Source organism: Talpa europaea (assembly GCF_964194135.1).
Source record: "Talpa europaea genome assembly, chromosome: X".
Lineage (NCBI taxonomy): Eukaryota > Metazoa > Chordata > Mammalia > Eulipotyphla > Talpidae > Talpa > Talpa europaea.
In genome coordinates, this window is record NC_140081.1 from 12797320 (window position 1) to 12812351 (window position 15032).

General features: G+C 38.5%; 1 protein-coding gene across 8 annotated transcripts in view; it reads left to right on the forward strand.

The window, feature by feature from the left end:
* Positions 1 to 1756: 1756 nt before the first annotated feature.
* ZFX (zinc finger protein X-linked) overlaps positions 1757 to 15032 on the forward strand; it is a gene marked incomplete at both ends in the record, with an annotated part of 29311 nt that continues 16035 nt past the window's right edge. For 3 of the 8 annotated variants that reach the window (XM_084259257.1, XM_084259260.1, XM_084259259.1), the window contains 2 exons: positions 1757 to 1814; positions 4694 to 5263. In XM_084259257.1, the coding sequence (XP_084115383.1) occupies positions 1757 to 1814; positions 4694 to 5263 (628 nt within the window). Of the gene's footprint in view, positions 1815 to 4693; positions 5276 to 15032 lie in introns of all 8 variants that reach the window. The other 5 variants (XM_084259258.1, XM_084259261.1, XM_084259262.1 and 2 more) reach the window with 3 other exon arrangements.

Sequence of the window (15032 nt, forward strand, 5' to 3'; positions counted from 1 at the left end):
GAAAAGTTCGGGGAGATAATGATGGAAAGATGGTTTGAATCTGAAACTTAGGAGATGGCTAGAGTTTGAACTTTATTTGGAGGCAGCAGGGAGCCTTTTGGCATTTTTTGAACAGAGGAATGATAACACCTCGCTGATGCTTTTGAAAAATGTCTCTTGTTTCTGTTACTTGGAATGCTAATAGAAGCAGTCAGCATTTTTATAATCAGCAAGAAACGATAAAGGTAAAAGAAAGACAAGAAAGTAGCCATCAGGAAAACAAGGAGAGATTTATGCACCATTTAGAATATGAATAAATCACAATTCCTAATGTTCATTCTTTTGAAACCTTGTGATTAGTATTTAATATATGAATTTATTGGTTAATTTCTTTTTGGTGTAAGCATTTGGCTTTCACAGAAAAGGGAAAATTAAGGTTGTTGCGAGGTCTTGCCAAAACTCACGACGGATCAGGTTCTGTAGCTGGGCCTCAGAAAGGTCTAGAACCAGGAGACGAAAAGCTGTTGGTATGCCTCCCTTTCTGTTCCCTCCATTCTTTTTCTCAGGACATTCACTGGATTCTTTTTATTTGTAAACTTTGTCAACTAGTCTAAGCTGAAGTTGGAAAATGACTTTCCTCGGCTCCTATATTACAGCTGCAGGAGAGAGAGAGAGAGACCCACACATGGACACACACACATACCACAAACGCAACATCCACCACTTTTACTCATGGTTTCAGATTTTTAGGGCTAGAACTTTGATTTTCTTGCTCTCAAAGAAGAACTTATTTTTATCACTTTATAGCTAGTGCCAATCAACTATGGCCAGGAGAATATAAATATACTGTGGGAATTTTACTTCTCTAGATCAGAGGGTTAGTTAAGAGAGGTCATCGTAAGTTAGGAAGAAATCCCAAAGGGTGTTTCCTATAATTACACACTTTAAAATTTACCATTGTTTAATTTATTGGTTGAAAGATAAAAGACTACATTTAATTTTAAAAAGTAATATGAAAATTGAGCAAAAATTTCCCACCAGTAAGCTAAGGAGTGTGTTTAAGTTGGCCCTAGAGCAGTTGTCCTTGCAGGAATGTGAAGTATAGGAACTGAGAGGAGACGGGAGTGCTGGGGTTCTGGAAAGGTTTTATGGCTCGATCTGGAGATTTATGCATGTGTCAAAATTCATCATGATGTGTGCATATGATGTATGTAAACAGTATCTCAATTAAAAAGTCTAGGCAAAGTTGACTTGTTTGACATAACTGCCTTTGCTTGTTCTATAGATGCCCATATATCACTGGAAATCAAATAAGTTCCCTTTTATTTTAGGTAGATGTATATATTTTTAAAGATTTATTTATGCATAGAATAACATAGAATAACACCTCTGGTGTAGGCCAGAAGTATGTGGGGGGGGGGAGTGAGCGGATTCATCCGACAGAGTGAGGAGCAGAACAGGCGGATCCACCTCAATACACTGCAAAGGGGAGCAGCGGGTGAGATAGAAGAGGTCTGCTGTGCCATGTGTGGGTTAGCTCCCTGGCCAGGGATCAAACTCAGCCATGGCGGTGACAGCGCTGAGACCCAACCCCTGCACCACCAGGGAGGCCCAAAGAGATGGATATATATTTTTGATAGGTGTTCATCTGTCACATCATTTTGAGTATTTCAGAAATGTAAATATGATCACATTTTAAACATATAATACAAAAAATTTAATGCTTGGTTTACTCTTCCCCTATTTCAGGAGCTGTGACTGATGAGAATTAAAGGCCATGGATGAAGATGGACTTGAATTACAACCACAAGAGCCAAACTCATTTTTTGATACAGGTATAACTACTTGGGTTGTTTCACTTCTCAGCTACCAGATTTGGAGTTGGTTGTCAAGTGGACAAATTGCTTAGCTTCTTGATATTCACACTTGATATTCACACTTGATATTCACATTTGTCAAGTCTGCAAATGTTAAAGTGAACATATTATTATTTTCCTTCTAAAAATTTGGCTCCCTCAAAACTATTTTCCCATATTCTTGTTCCTACAGCAACAGTATAAAAACCTTAGTGTGATCCTCACGTATTCTCTTCCTGCCCTGTTATATTATTGAGTCCTGTTATTCTCCCTTTGAAAATATTCCTTGCTTACATTTCTTCATTGTACTTCCTATCACATACATATACTCTATCATCTCATTCTTAGTCTGCAATAACTTTAAAGTTATTTTTCTTACCTTTAGCCTCTTTTATGTAGCCTACCAGTCAGAGTGCTCATTATGAAATGACATGTGGATAATGTAATTTCTCAGTTTTCCATTGCCCAGCAGATAAAGTATAAAACTAAGGCCCTCCATATTCTGACCCCATCCTACTTTTACAACCTTGTCTCTTAAAAGTTGATAAAAGGAGCCTTTTGTTTCAAGAAAATGGAATCTTACCTCACTCCCCAAACTCTACAAGGAAAATTAAATTGATGAAATTCTAAAAATAGGAAAAAAAATCAAAATTTTGGATTATCCATGGGTCCTTTTATGTAACATTGTAAAGTGGTTGCACTAGGCTTTATAATGTAAAAATTTTTTTGTGTTACACTAGCTACCCTTATAAGTTTTGATGAGTTTTCCATTGGTCTTGGAATGATCATATTGCAGTATATTAAAGCAATAGCAATTGCTTTTATCAAGATATTGAATATTAGTGATTTTTAATTTAATTTTTTTCTTTAATCTGTTGGGGCTATATACATATTAACAACTTGGGATGGTCTTTTGACTGAGATTTACGTTTGATAATACCAGTTTGATAATGCAAAGTTGTAGTTCTTCGTTAGAATATAAGTATAATGTGCTTGTAAGAATACTGAGTTCTTTGGGGGAAAATGCACACTAATCACTGTCTTACTCTTGCCACTCGCAAGCCCGAGTCATGGCCTAAGTGGTAGATTGAAGGGCTGTTGTGTTTTCGCCCTGATTGTTAACACTTATGGTGTTTGTTTATCTTTGAGCAAGTCACTTAATCTGCCAGGGCCTCCGTTTTCAGATGTCCTATTAATAATGAAACCTCTCATTACAGTTTTTCAGAACACTTCCCATACATTCCCATTTGATCATCACAACAGTCCTGTGAGGTATGCATGGCAGATACTTCTGTCCTCATTTCACTGATGAGGAAACCGAAACTTAGAGGTTAAATGACTTGCCCAAGGTCACAAAACTAATAAGTGTCCAAACTTTATTCTCTCATTTAGATTTTGTAACCAGTGTTCTTGCCACTAAATACTTTCATCTCCATGTCTGCAAAATGGAGATTACAGTGATCTATTAACTTGATGTTGATATTGAGATTATCGAATGCAAATTAGTATAAAGCATTTTGCAGAAGTTCTATAGAAATTACAGCAAATATATGTATTGTTGTTTCTAGATAATAATTAAGGTGGATATTAACTGGCTTTAAGATTTCCTACGCTATTCAAGGTTCTTTGGCCCTTGTTGATCATTTGTGTTTGTTAAGCCATGTGTCTCTCTGAGGGCCTGGCCAGTGACATACAGTCATTGAGTTAGGCAGCTGCTTGGACTCAGCCTGTTCTGAGTCACACCCAGAAGCACTAATCGACTGAATAGCTTTTTAGGTAAGACTTGTATGAAACTTCATTTGCTTTTCTCTGGATCAGGAGCCAAGATACTGGATTTGTTTTGTTTTCCTTTATATTATATATTATGTTATATTTTTGGCAAGGATGTCTTATTTCAGTTCCCAGTTGGGGCATTCATTCAGAGTAATATTTACCGAGCACCATAATCTGTGTAAATTTGTGATCTTGGGGAAGTCATTTAATCTCACTGGTCTTCAATTGATTCACCCCTCTACCTTTATTTCTTAACTACAGAGTGGGCTAGAGTAGGGTTTCTTATATGCTGAGTAATGTCTGGGGGGTTGGGGGATTACTGGAGGAGGCTAGTTGGAGGCAGAACGCCCTTGTAAATTTAGGGCGGCCCCTGCTCCATCTAGACCTTACCCATCACTGCTCCAGAGCAGCTACATTTTTATCCATCTCATCTAGCCACAGAGGCTCCTGAATCAGTTGTCTTTTCCTCCTCAACTGTGACTTTTTGGCCCTTCTCATTTATGCCCCAATCCTTTTATATCCTAGATTTGGAGGATAATTTCTAAATTTCCATAGTCGTAAATGGACACTATTGCTAGGATATTGTAGCAGAATAAAGGGAGAAAAGGAAAAAAAAAATGGGAGTAAAAGAAATACCATGGGAAAGATGGAAAGAAGAAATACAAATTGGGGAGAGAAATATGGAACAAGAAGGGAAACAAATACATATAATAAAGGAAAATGCTTTATTTTCCCCTCTGAAGTTGCATTACTCTTGATTTTTATAATCATCCCTAAGTATTTATGCATATGGGTTTAATTTTAGTAAGCCCAGAATTTTACTTCCAATAATTTTCTTTTGTGAATGCCTTAATTGCTTTGTTTTTAAAATTATTTTCTCACCTATTGTTTGGGATGAATATAAAAGTTCTTGTATTAAAAATTTCAAAAGCACATTTCCTTTTTTTTATTTCTTTAATCTATATTGATGTTTGAGAAAACTGAGGTTGCTAGTCTATTTTCCTGGTAAAAATTAAATGACATTTACATTAATTGAGATGGTCATGCATACCTATCTGAAATTTGTGATTTAATTTTTTTTTAAGGCGCTGATGCTACACACATGGATGGTGATCAAATTGTTGTGGAAGTTCAAGAAACTGTTTTTGTTTCAGATGTTGTGGATTCAGACATAACTGTGCATAATTTTGTTCCTGATGACCCAGACTCAGTTGTCATCCAGGATGTTATTGAGGACGTTGTTATAGAAGATGTTCAGTGCCCAGATATCATGGAAGAAGCAGATGTGTCTGAAACGGTCATCATTCCTGAGCAAGTGCTAGACTCAGATGTAACCGAAGAAGTTTCTTTAGCACACTGCACAGTTCCGGATGATGTCTTAGCTTCTGACATTACTTCAGCCTCAATATCTATGCCAGAACACGTCTTGACAAGTGAATCTATACATGTGTCTGATGTTGGACATGTTGAACATGTAGTTCATGATAGTGTAGTAGAAGCAGAAATCGTCACTGATCCTCTAACAACCGATGTAGTTTCTGAAGAGGTACTGGTGGCAGACTGTGCCTCTGAAGCAGTCATAGATGCCAACGGGATCCCTGTGGACCAGCAAGACGACGACAAAAGCAACTGTGAGGACTACCTTATGATTTCCTGTAAGTCTTGGGGTATGGTGATTGTCAGAGGCATTTTTGAAGTCTGTCTTTCCAAACTTAACACCAGGGGTGAAATTTTCTTGACTTATATGAAATTAAAGTAAATCTCCTAGACCTACCTGCATTGTTGCTTCAGTTTGGAGCATGTAAGATGGCTTAAAATTAAGAAAAGTAAAGTGGTACAGTAGAAAGTAAGGAGTTGTTTCGTGTAAGGTCGCAGTAGAAAGATGAGAGTTCTTCAGTCTAGAAAGACAAAGATGGAAAGGACTAGAACTGAACTTCATGAAATCATGAAGGATTAGGTTGCTACCAGCCTTCACTAGAATTAGGAACCCTCTTGAAACTTAAAAGGAGTTCAACTTGGATAAAAATGTATGACAATACTACTTATGTTCTTGTATATGGATGTATAGTACTGCTTAGGTGATTTGTATATGTGTACTTACTCCACTTAAATGTATTTATACAACAGATAGCTTGGAAAAGAGCACAGGCATACTGTTGAAATATAAATGATTCCAAAACCTGATTTCAAGTATGATGGACTAATATTAAGTTATTGAAGAAAAGTAAGATGTTTGGAACATACCTCTTAATGTTTAACTTAACATCTGGAGGGATAGTTGTGTCTTCTTACAACATAAAGTCCTCAGTTGGATAGACTACAGGTTTGACCCAGTGGGAAATTCTTATATCTTTAGGAGCTAAACTTCAACTAAATAAAGAATCACAGACTATTTGCTTATGTAAATTCACAAGACTGTTTACTTTCTTGAATATCTCTTATGATATAGGAATTTAATGTAGCATATATTGGGGTCTACCAGCATTTTAGGAAATACCTTTTAAAAGTTACTGAGATTTTAAGTCAGAGAACTCTGTGTAAGCAGTAAGACTGAGATTTTAAGTCAGAGAATTCTTTGTGTAAGCAGTAAGAAAATACCTTCATTTAACACATGCTTATTGGGCCCCTACTGCAAATCAGACACTGTTGTAGGTAGTGCAGGCACAGATAATTGCCAAATTAAAAAAAAAAAAATACAAAGCCATTGTCCTTGGAGAGAAAGGTAGGTTGCCCTGTGCAGCAGACTTGTGACAAAATTGCTGTGGAGATAAGCTGGAGTCGCTGACCTTTGAACTCAAAGATGAGTTCTAGTTTTACAAGAGAAAAGGCATAGATGGGAGGGAGATATTCCAGGCAGGTGGTATAGTATGTAAAAAAGGTCCTGACCTTTGCTCAGAAGTTTATGAACTTTAGGATATACTTGTATATCTCTGTATATTCTCTAACTTTTTAGAATACATTTCTAGAAATAGAATTGCTGGATCAAAGGGCATACACATTTATAAGTCTGGTTATGTTCCCATGGTATTTTGCCTAATATAACTTTCCCCATCAAGTTTATGAGAATGTACATTTTCCTATACTCTGATCAACACAGGGTATTTTCTTCCTTTTAAGTTGTTTCCACTATGACAGTGAAAAATATGGTATCCTGTTTCAAGATAGAGTTTATTTTAGGAAGATAATCCTAAAATCTGGAGTAAGAATAGGTGAAGGAAGGATTAGTGGCAGGGAGTGGTTGAAATGGTTCATGCATGAGATAAAGCAGTTCCTAGGTACTTTGAATAGTAATGGGGACAGGAAGGAGAGACTAGGCTCAGGAGTGATCAGAAGTGAAATGGATAAGAGAGTTTGGGTGACTGGTCATGTCATTGCCTGAGAGGACAAATAGATTTGGTAGAAAGAATGTAATTTAGGACCTATTAAAAGTTTGAGTTGCTTGTGCTGGGGGCAATCTGATGGGTGTTTTTCTAGGCAGTTGAAGATATGAATTTGGTGCTTTTGAGAGAGTTTGCAACTTAGAAGTAGAAATTTGGGACAGAATATAGATTATACCCTATATAGAAATGGATAGTGGTGCCCAGACAGTGCTTGTGGAATAAGAATGCAAAGTGTGGGGTCTCCTTAGTGGAGCAGGTGTTAAGTCACAGTGCTATCAAGCTATCTTCAGCCACTGCAGCATGAGTTCAATCCCTGTCCAGGGAGCTGACCTACATGGCACAGCAGACCTTTCCTGTCTCTCCTGCTGCTACCCGCAGCTGTCTATTTCAGTAGATCCACCTGTTCTGCTCCCCACTCTGTCTCTGGTGAATCCTCTCACGCCCCACCCCTGCACCTCTGGCCTACACCCCTGTTCTTGTATGCATAAATAAACAACAAACGTTTTTTAAAAAGGAATGTGAAGTGTAATCCTTTGGGTAGGTAAGAAGTAGGCAGAGAAGAGCCCATGAAAAATCAGGAGATTTTGAGAAGAGGAGGAGCAGAAAAACCTTTAGAGAGTATCTTTAACACTGTCGAAGATAGAATTTCTAGTGGTGTCAGTTACTGAGGAGAGAGTAGGCTTTTTTGCTGGGCAGGTAGGAGTTGTTGGTATCTTAATTAGAGTATTTCCATAAAGCACGGACCAAAGGAGAAGTGATAGAAGGGATGAATCGTAATGGGCTGAGAGGCTGGTAGAAGTAGACTAGGTGGAGCCATTTGTATAACTTGCCGTTTTGGTCAGTGAGGGCATTAGAAGAGGCTTTTGGTCATTGGCTAGATGGTAAAAGTGTGCTGCATGTGTTTAGGTGTATAGGTGCAGGACAGAAGGCATTGGACAGAGAGAGTCTGAAGAGAAAGGAAGGGCTAACAGATGGACACGTTCCTAACAAGAGGAAGCGAGTAGTGGGGCCCAGGGCAATGGTGGAGGGCGGTTAGGGAAGTCCTGGAGAGGAGGAATGAGGCCCCTTCTTTGAGACAGGAAAGCAGTTAAGAATGAGGCCCCTCTTGGTGCAGAAAGTAAAAGGAGCAAGGAGCCCTCGAATGGTGGGGACTTCTCCCTCTGTGAAGCAAATTCATCTGCTAATACATAAGTATCTGCAAGTTGGGCAGAAAGCTGAAGGATAACGACAGGATTGCAAAGCCTTTATCTTGGGGATAGGCCAGGGCAGGACGCCAAGAACTTAGAAGCTAGGTTGCTGAGCTCCACTGAGGGGTCAGCTGAGATTGGGAGTCTTAAATTTGTGTATGAGATGCATTATTGAATATGAAAATGTTATTTTTAAATACAACTGCCCAGTTTCCTATTGTAAGACTAGGCAACCCAGGGGCAAGGCTGGAGAAAATTGGGTTCTTGGTGATTTATAACAGGAGGATGTGATGAAATATTTGAGAATGCACTCTCACTGCCCATTGACACCTATTTCTGTTTTTTGCCCCATTGTCTTAAAACTTACTTACAAAGGTGTAAAGGGCATGCCATTGGCTTGCCTTCGCTGTACACTATCCCTGGCCTTTTCCACTCTTTATAGGAAGTTTAACACTCCATGAAAGTCATCAAAAAAAACAAAAGTTGCTTCAGTAATGGTTGACATAGGATACTAGATTCTTGTATTACACACCTAGATTTTAAAGTTTTCATTAAAAATCTTACTTATACTCATCTCTCTTAGGTCCTGGGTTTCTGCTGTTTTATATAGATTGTAATGATCCTGAAAAGGTAGATACAGCCCGACACACTGCTATTGTGTATTTTAGTATATTTTATATGTGTGCATAAAAATATCTTTTAACAATACAATGGTAATTTATTCCTTTTCTTTAAAAATAGAATGTTGCATCCAAGCTCAAAGAATATAAAGTACACACACAACTTACCTTATCCCCATATTTTACTATAATGAAATGGTTGGATTATTTTTAAGGATATTGACTTTGGGGTAGTATCGTTTGTCTTCGCTACTATTCAGGGAACTTCCTGCCTCCTTTCCTTCCCTCCACACCATCATTCTTTTTCCCTTCAAAGTAGTGATCATGGGGCCTCCCCGGTGGTGCAGCAGTTGAGCGCTGGGTTGCGAAGCTGCCTGCAGCCTCTGCGGCGCTGGTTCGATCCCCGGCTGCTCCCCGGCCACCGGAGGAGGGTCCCACATGGCGCGCAGACCTCTCCTGCCGCCCGCTGCTCCCCTCAGCAGTGTCCTTCGGTCCTTCTGCCTGCTCTGCTCCCCGCTCTGGCTCTGGTGAATTCTCTCACTTCTGACTGTACCCAGTGCATGTATAAACAAAACAAACAAACAAACAAACAAATAAAGCATGCCTCTATTAAAAAAAAAAAACAACAAAGTAATGATCATGTTTTTAAAATTTACTATTGACTTTGGAATAAAACCAACTGAATGGCTTGGAATTAACATTTCTCATGCTTCTGCATCCCAGAAAAGATAACTGCATTTTAACTTAAAATCTATATTGATTTCATAAGTTTACAGTTGACAAGGGCTTTGTGGTAGGTGTATTGAAGAGCTGTGGCCTGGCTTCATCCTTGATGGAGAATACTGAGATGCCATCATTAGCAGTCAGTTTTAATTTCTTTTTACAACATGAGGAAAGATAGTACTATCTCTGAATTCCTGTGATAGTCATTCATCCTTCCTAGGTCAAAGAAGAACATGAATGGATGTCTAAATACTCTTAAAATGTCAGTAAACTGGGCCTCCCCCACGGTGCAGCAGTTGAGCGCAGCTCTGTGAAACTGTCCGCAGCCTCTGCAGCGCGGATTCAATTCCGGGCTGGCCAGGGAAATTCCCACATGGTGTGGCAGACCTCTCCTGTCTTGCCCACTGCTCCCCTCCCAGTGTTTTTCGGTCATCTGCCTGTTCTGCTTCCCGCTCTGTCTCTGGTGAATCCTCTCACCCTCCCGAACCTCTGGCCTGTACCCTGGCTCTTGTATAAAAATAAATAAATCTTTAAAAAAAAAAAAAAAGTCAGTAAACCATTGGATTTAAGAACCCAATAAACCACTTCTATAAAGTCTTTGGTGTCTCTCTGTGGAGATCTCATTTAAAATGATGAAGCAGCAATCTTCACTCTTTATAATGTCATGGTTCTCTCTCTCTCTCTGTAGCTGCCTTTGAAGTCAGGATGACCTCTTTAGTCTTTGCAGTCTGTGTGATATGATTACTTTGAAGTTGATTGTTTCTTGAGACAGAATTTAGTCACTTATGTATCTTCCCCATTTAATCCCTATGCATATTGGGTATAAAATAAGTATTTGTTGAATATATAAATGCTATAGCTGGAAGTCTGTGGTCATTATGCCTTATCTAGGGTATTAATACTAAAATTCTTCCCTCCAAGTAGTTATTTTTGACTCTCAACTTGGTTCTGGTCAGACTAGATATAGTGGTACTACTTTATGGAGCTTAGGCATTTTTTGTTCTCTGAAAAGTGGAGTGTTCTGTGTCATCACTTGTTACTCAAGTTGTTTCTTCTTTAATCTGAGACAACTGCCAGACACCCCCAGTTTCTTCACAGTTGTCTTCACCCTCCTGAAGTTACACTTTGCAACTGGATGGACAGTCAAGATGCTATTTTGTGAAAGGTCAGTTTATACAATAGGGAAACTTGGGAGAGATTTGATGATGATGCATCAGCACTGCCTTATAACAGCTGCAGGAATGAAATTTTTTTTGGTTGCCTCTGATACAAACATGATCAGTGAAATGTCACTCTAGATCTTATTGACCTCTCCATGTCTCATAATTAGAACATTTAGGGTAGAAGATGAGCTGGAGCTAGGGGTTCCTTACTAATCTTAGATTCAACTTAAGTGTTAAAATAATTTTTTTGAAATAGCTTTATAAAGATACAATTCAATGGTTCTTGGTAAATTCACTAATTTGTGCAACTATCATCACATTCAATTTTAGAAAATTTTCATTGCCCCAAGGAGAAACCTTGTGCCCTGTAGTTGTTACTCACATCAACCCTCTCCATCCCCTTGAACTCTAAGCAACCCCTAATCTATTTTCTATCTTGATAGATTTGCCTTTTCTGGACATTTCCTGTAAATGGAGTCCTATAATATGTGGTCTTTTTTGACTGACTTCTTTCATGTTTACAAGGTTCATCCAAAAAATTGCACATGTATCAGTACTTCATTCCTTTTTATTACTGAATAATATTCAATGAGTATATATTTATACATTTTAGTCCATGTATCAGTTGATGGGCATTTGGGTTATTTCCACTTTTTGACTGTTAAGACTATAATGTCAGTATTTGGGGGGAGGGGGATGTTTTAAGTTAATTCATTATAGCAAAAGCTATAATGAGACAGCCTCCAAAATCTACTGCATTATTTTTCTACCTAAAAAATGTTAATTTTCAAATTTATGTTTACATGAGAAAAGAAGTCATATATAAACTGTTATTTTTATTTTTTGCCTATGTTTACTTTTCCTGTTTCCTTTATTCAGCCATTATTGATCAGCCATGATGAGCTAGGAACCTTGCTAGCTGTTAAACAGAAAAATTTTTTGTCTTTTTAGAGTTCATAGTCATAGAGGAAGACAACCAAAAATAGACAGTTATAGTTGAATGTGAAAAGATACAACTGGATATACAAGATATTTTAGAAGCACTAAGGGAGGAAGTTTTTGGTACACTTGAGGGAGCTAAATGCTATGAAAGCATTATAAACCAAAGTCTATGGTTTCAAGGGTTTTATGAAAGTTCTGTGGAAGCTTGGTTGAAGACATAACTATTTAATCTCTGCTCCTATCCATTTCCCTCTTTCCATATTGTTGTGAAGCAAATTCCACAAATCATTTAATTCATAGGTATTGCAGTATATATATATATATATATTTTTTTTTTTTTTAAGATTTATTTATTTTTATACAAGAGCTAGGGCACGGGCCAGAGGTGTGGGAGGGTAAGAGGATCCACCAGAGACAACGGGGAGCAGAACAGGCAGACCGACTGAAATACACTGCTGAGGGGAGCAGCAGGCAAAGCAGGAGAGGTCTGCTGTGCCATGTGGGAATCTCCCTGGCTGGCCGGGAATTGAACCTGCACTGCAGAAGCTGCAGATAGCTTCACAGCACTGCGCTCAACGGCTGCGCCATGGGGGCGGCCCTGCAGTATATGTTTCTTAAAGACAGTAACTTTTTTAAAAACCTAACACCATTATCACATCTTTAGAAAAATACTTTGGGGTGAACTCAGTTTGAAGGATGAATAAAATTGTTCAGTGGTTATTGAGGAAGGAGAATGGCAGTGAGGAGAGCCTATTTAAAGGGTGGGAGATGTGAAGGATTTATGGGTGTTCACAGACTTACTCTTCAGGGTACAGATGTCTTTGGTGAGTAGAATGGAGGTGAGAAATACAGAGAATGGCAAAATAGGCTGGGCCCAAATCAGAAAAGCCCCTGAATATGCTAAAAGCCCACTTTATCCTTTAAATGTGGCCTACTGATAAAGGGTTTGAGCATATTAATAATAATATGCTTAGATTTATAGTTTAAAAAGATAATCTTCATGTCTGTGTTGAAAGCAAAGGTAAGAGTAAAATGAGAAACAGAAACTACAGTAAGGTGGCTGTAGTCCGGGTGAGAAACAGATCATGATCATTTGCAATAAAGTTCTGTCAACAGGGTTTGGCAGAAACTGTTTCAATGACATATTTAACAAGTAGAATTTGGATTAAATTTAGAGTTGAGGAAGAGGAAGGACTCAAAGCTCCCTCCCTGGTTTCTGGCTTGTGTAGCTAGGCAGATGGCAGAACCATTCCCAGAGGAGGAGCATTTTTGGGACATGCTGACGATCCACTACAGGGTTGCTGTGTGTACCCATTCTTTGGATACTACGGTAGGATGGCACCCCTGCGTATGTGAGGGCTCGGCCTTCTAATATTTGGTGTTTTGGTCTGTTGGCTCCTAGTTAAGCACAACTTTGGTCTTAGTAGATGTTCAATAGACTGGTTCATAGAATAGATTAGGAAAGTCTAAGCTCCTGTGTTTAATGCATAAACTCAGAGGACCAATGCAATTGAATGGTTTATTTATTATTCATTTACTCTGTGGATATGGTAAAATACTTGTTTATTCCTTTGTTTTATGAGCTGGTGGTTAGATGTGTTAGGTATCTCACCATTATTTTTATATATGCACCCTATCACTTTTGTGTTATAAACCATTTTGTAAGCCACTGAATAAAATTTTGGAATTTTAAAATTATACACCCACATAGGAATATTTCTGAAATGTGAGAAGTCTTATTTATTGAATAAGGATGTTTTAGAGAATATGTGTTGAACAGGCTTAAAGGGTGCTTCTGAGAAAATTCAAAAAGGTTTCTGTTAAGCTTATTGGTTCCAATAAGTTTATTTTAGAAGCTCTACTATAACACACTGAGTGCAAAGGGTCACAGAATCATTTGAATGATGAATGCATAAATAAATTTTTTAGTTCTTAAAAAAAAAAGGTTTCTGTTAATATGTCTAAAATTATTGTCTTTATTGTAGGTACTCTTAAATTTAGCAGTCAACACTAAAATTAATGAGTTTAGAGTTTTTAGTATACTGTTCAATCTGGGTGTTAGATTTACAACAAGAATAAAGCGCTCAAATAAGGTAAAGATGTGGTCTTCCCCTCTGCACCCCACAAGAAAGATGGTTTAAAAGACCTACATCTTGAAAGCCTTACAAGCAATTGGAGCTTCAGGTTGGCCTTGTGACTCTTATTTACTGTTTATCTGCTTAAGACCAGGACCTAATCATGGGACAGTGTCCCTTGAATAGATCTCTCATTGCTTCGTGCGGCAGTGGGGGCTGGGAAGGGAAGGGATGATTGGGGAGAGACCGGGCCTCTCCTTTCAGGACCTTAGGGAAACAACGTGGTGCCCGGAAACTTAGTGCCTGCAGCTTAGTCAGCCAGCTTTCCATCTGGATGCTGCTTCCCAAACTGTATTCCCAGTTTGCACAAGTTACTGACTTGTCTTTGGCCTTAGTTTCCTTATTTGTGAGATGGCAGTAATACTACCTGACTTCAGGATAGTTGTGAGAACTAGTGATCATGAGTCCAGTACAGAGCCTGCCTTTCAGGAACTGCTTGCCATTCTTAGCATTGGTGGCATTGGGCTAGCAAGAGTAATTCTGGACTCGCTTCACTTGAGACCCTCCTGTTGTCCCATCAGGATTCTTGGGTAAGGGCAGACATTTGGTTGGATTATACTAGTCTTTCCTTCCTTTTACCCTTGAATTTGCAGTATTAAAAAAATCAGTTCTTGGTTAACTAGGTTTGGTTCACTAGGTTTCAGACCAGTACAATTTGGCAAGTTCCTTTCATTCATTACATCTCTGACACTATGCTAGAGAGCACTGTAATTTAGGACAGGCACTTGAAGGACTGCAGTCTTTGCATTCTTTGTCTGCAGAATGGTGCTAATTCATTAAAAACCTTTGCATCTTTCCAGGGCAGTTTCCCAGATTTAAGGAGATGAGATGGTAGCCAAGTTTTGGGTATCTTTTATAGACTATATAATAAAAATAAGGTGAAATTTTAAACCCGAAAAGAGGATTTCTGAGGAGGAAGATAGAAGAGAGGGAGGTCTTAAGATGAAATGTAAGTATAATTTATCTACTAAGAACATTTGCCTCATAGACCAAATGCTTCCTGCAAGTTAGTTTTTTAGGTGCTCCTATTTCACTTTTGTAAAGTGGAGATAAACACCTAGATCATGGGGTTGTTGTCACCCATTTCATGATAGAAGATAGGAAAACCCCTCACTGCAGTGCCTGGGACATAGCAGTCGCTCATGAATTCAGGTGTCCTTTTGATAGAACCATTACTTTGTCTGTAGTGTCTGCACCATTATATAGGCGGCCTGCCCACACGGAAACCCGTGGGGTGTCGAATCAAACTTTCTTTTTTTTTTAAAGATTGATTT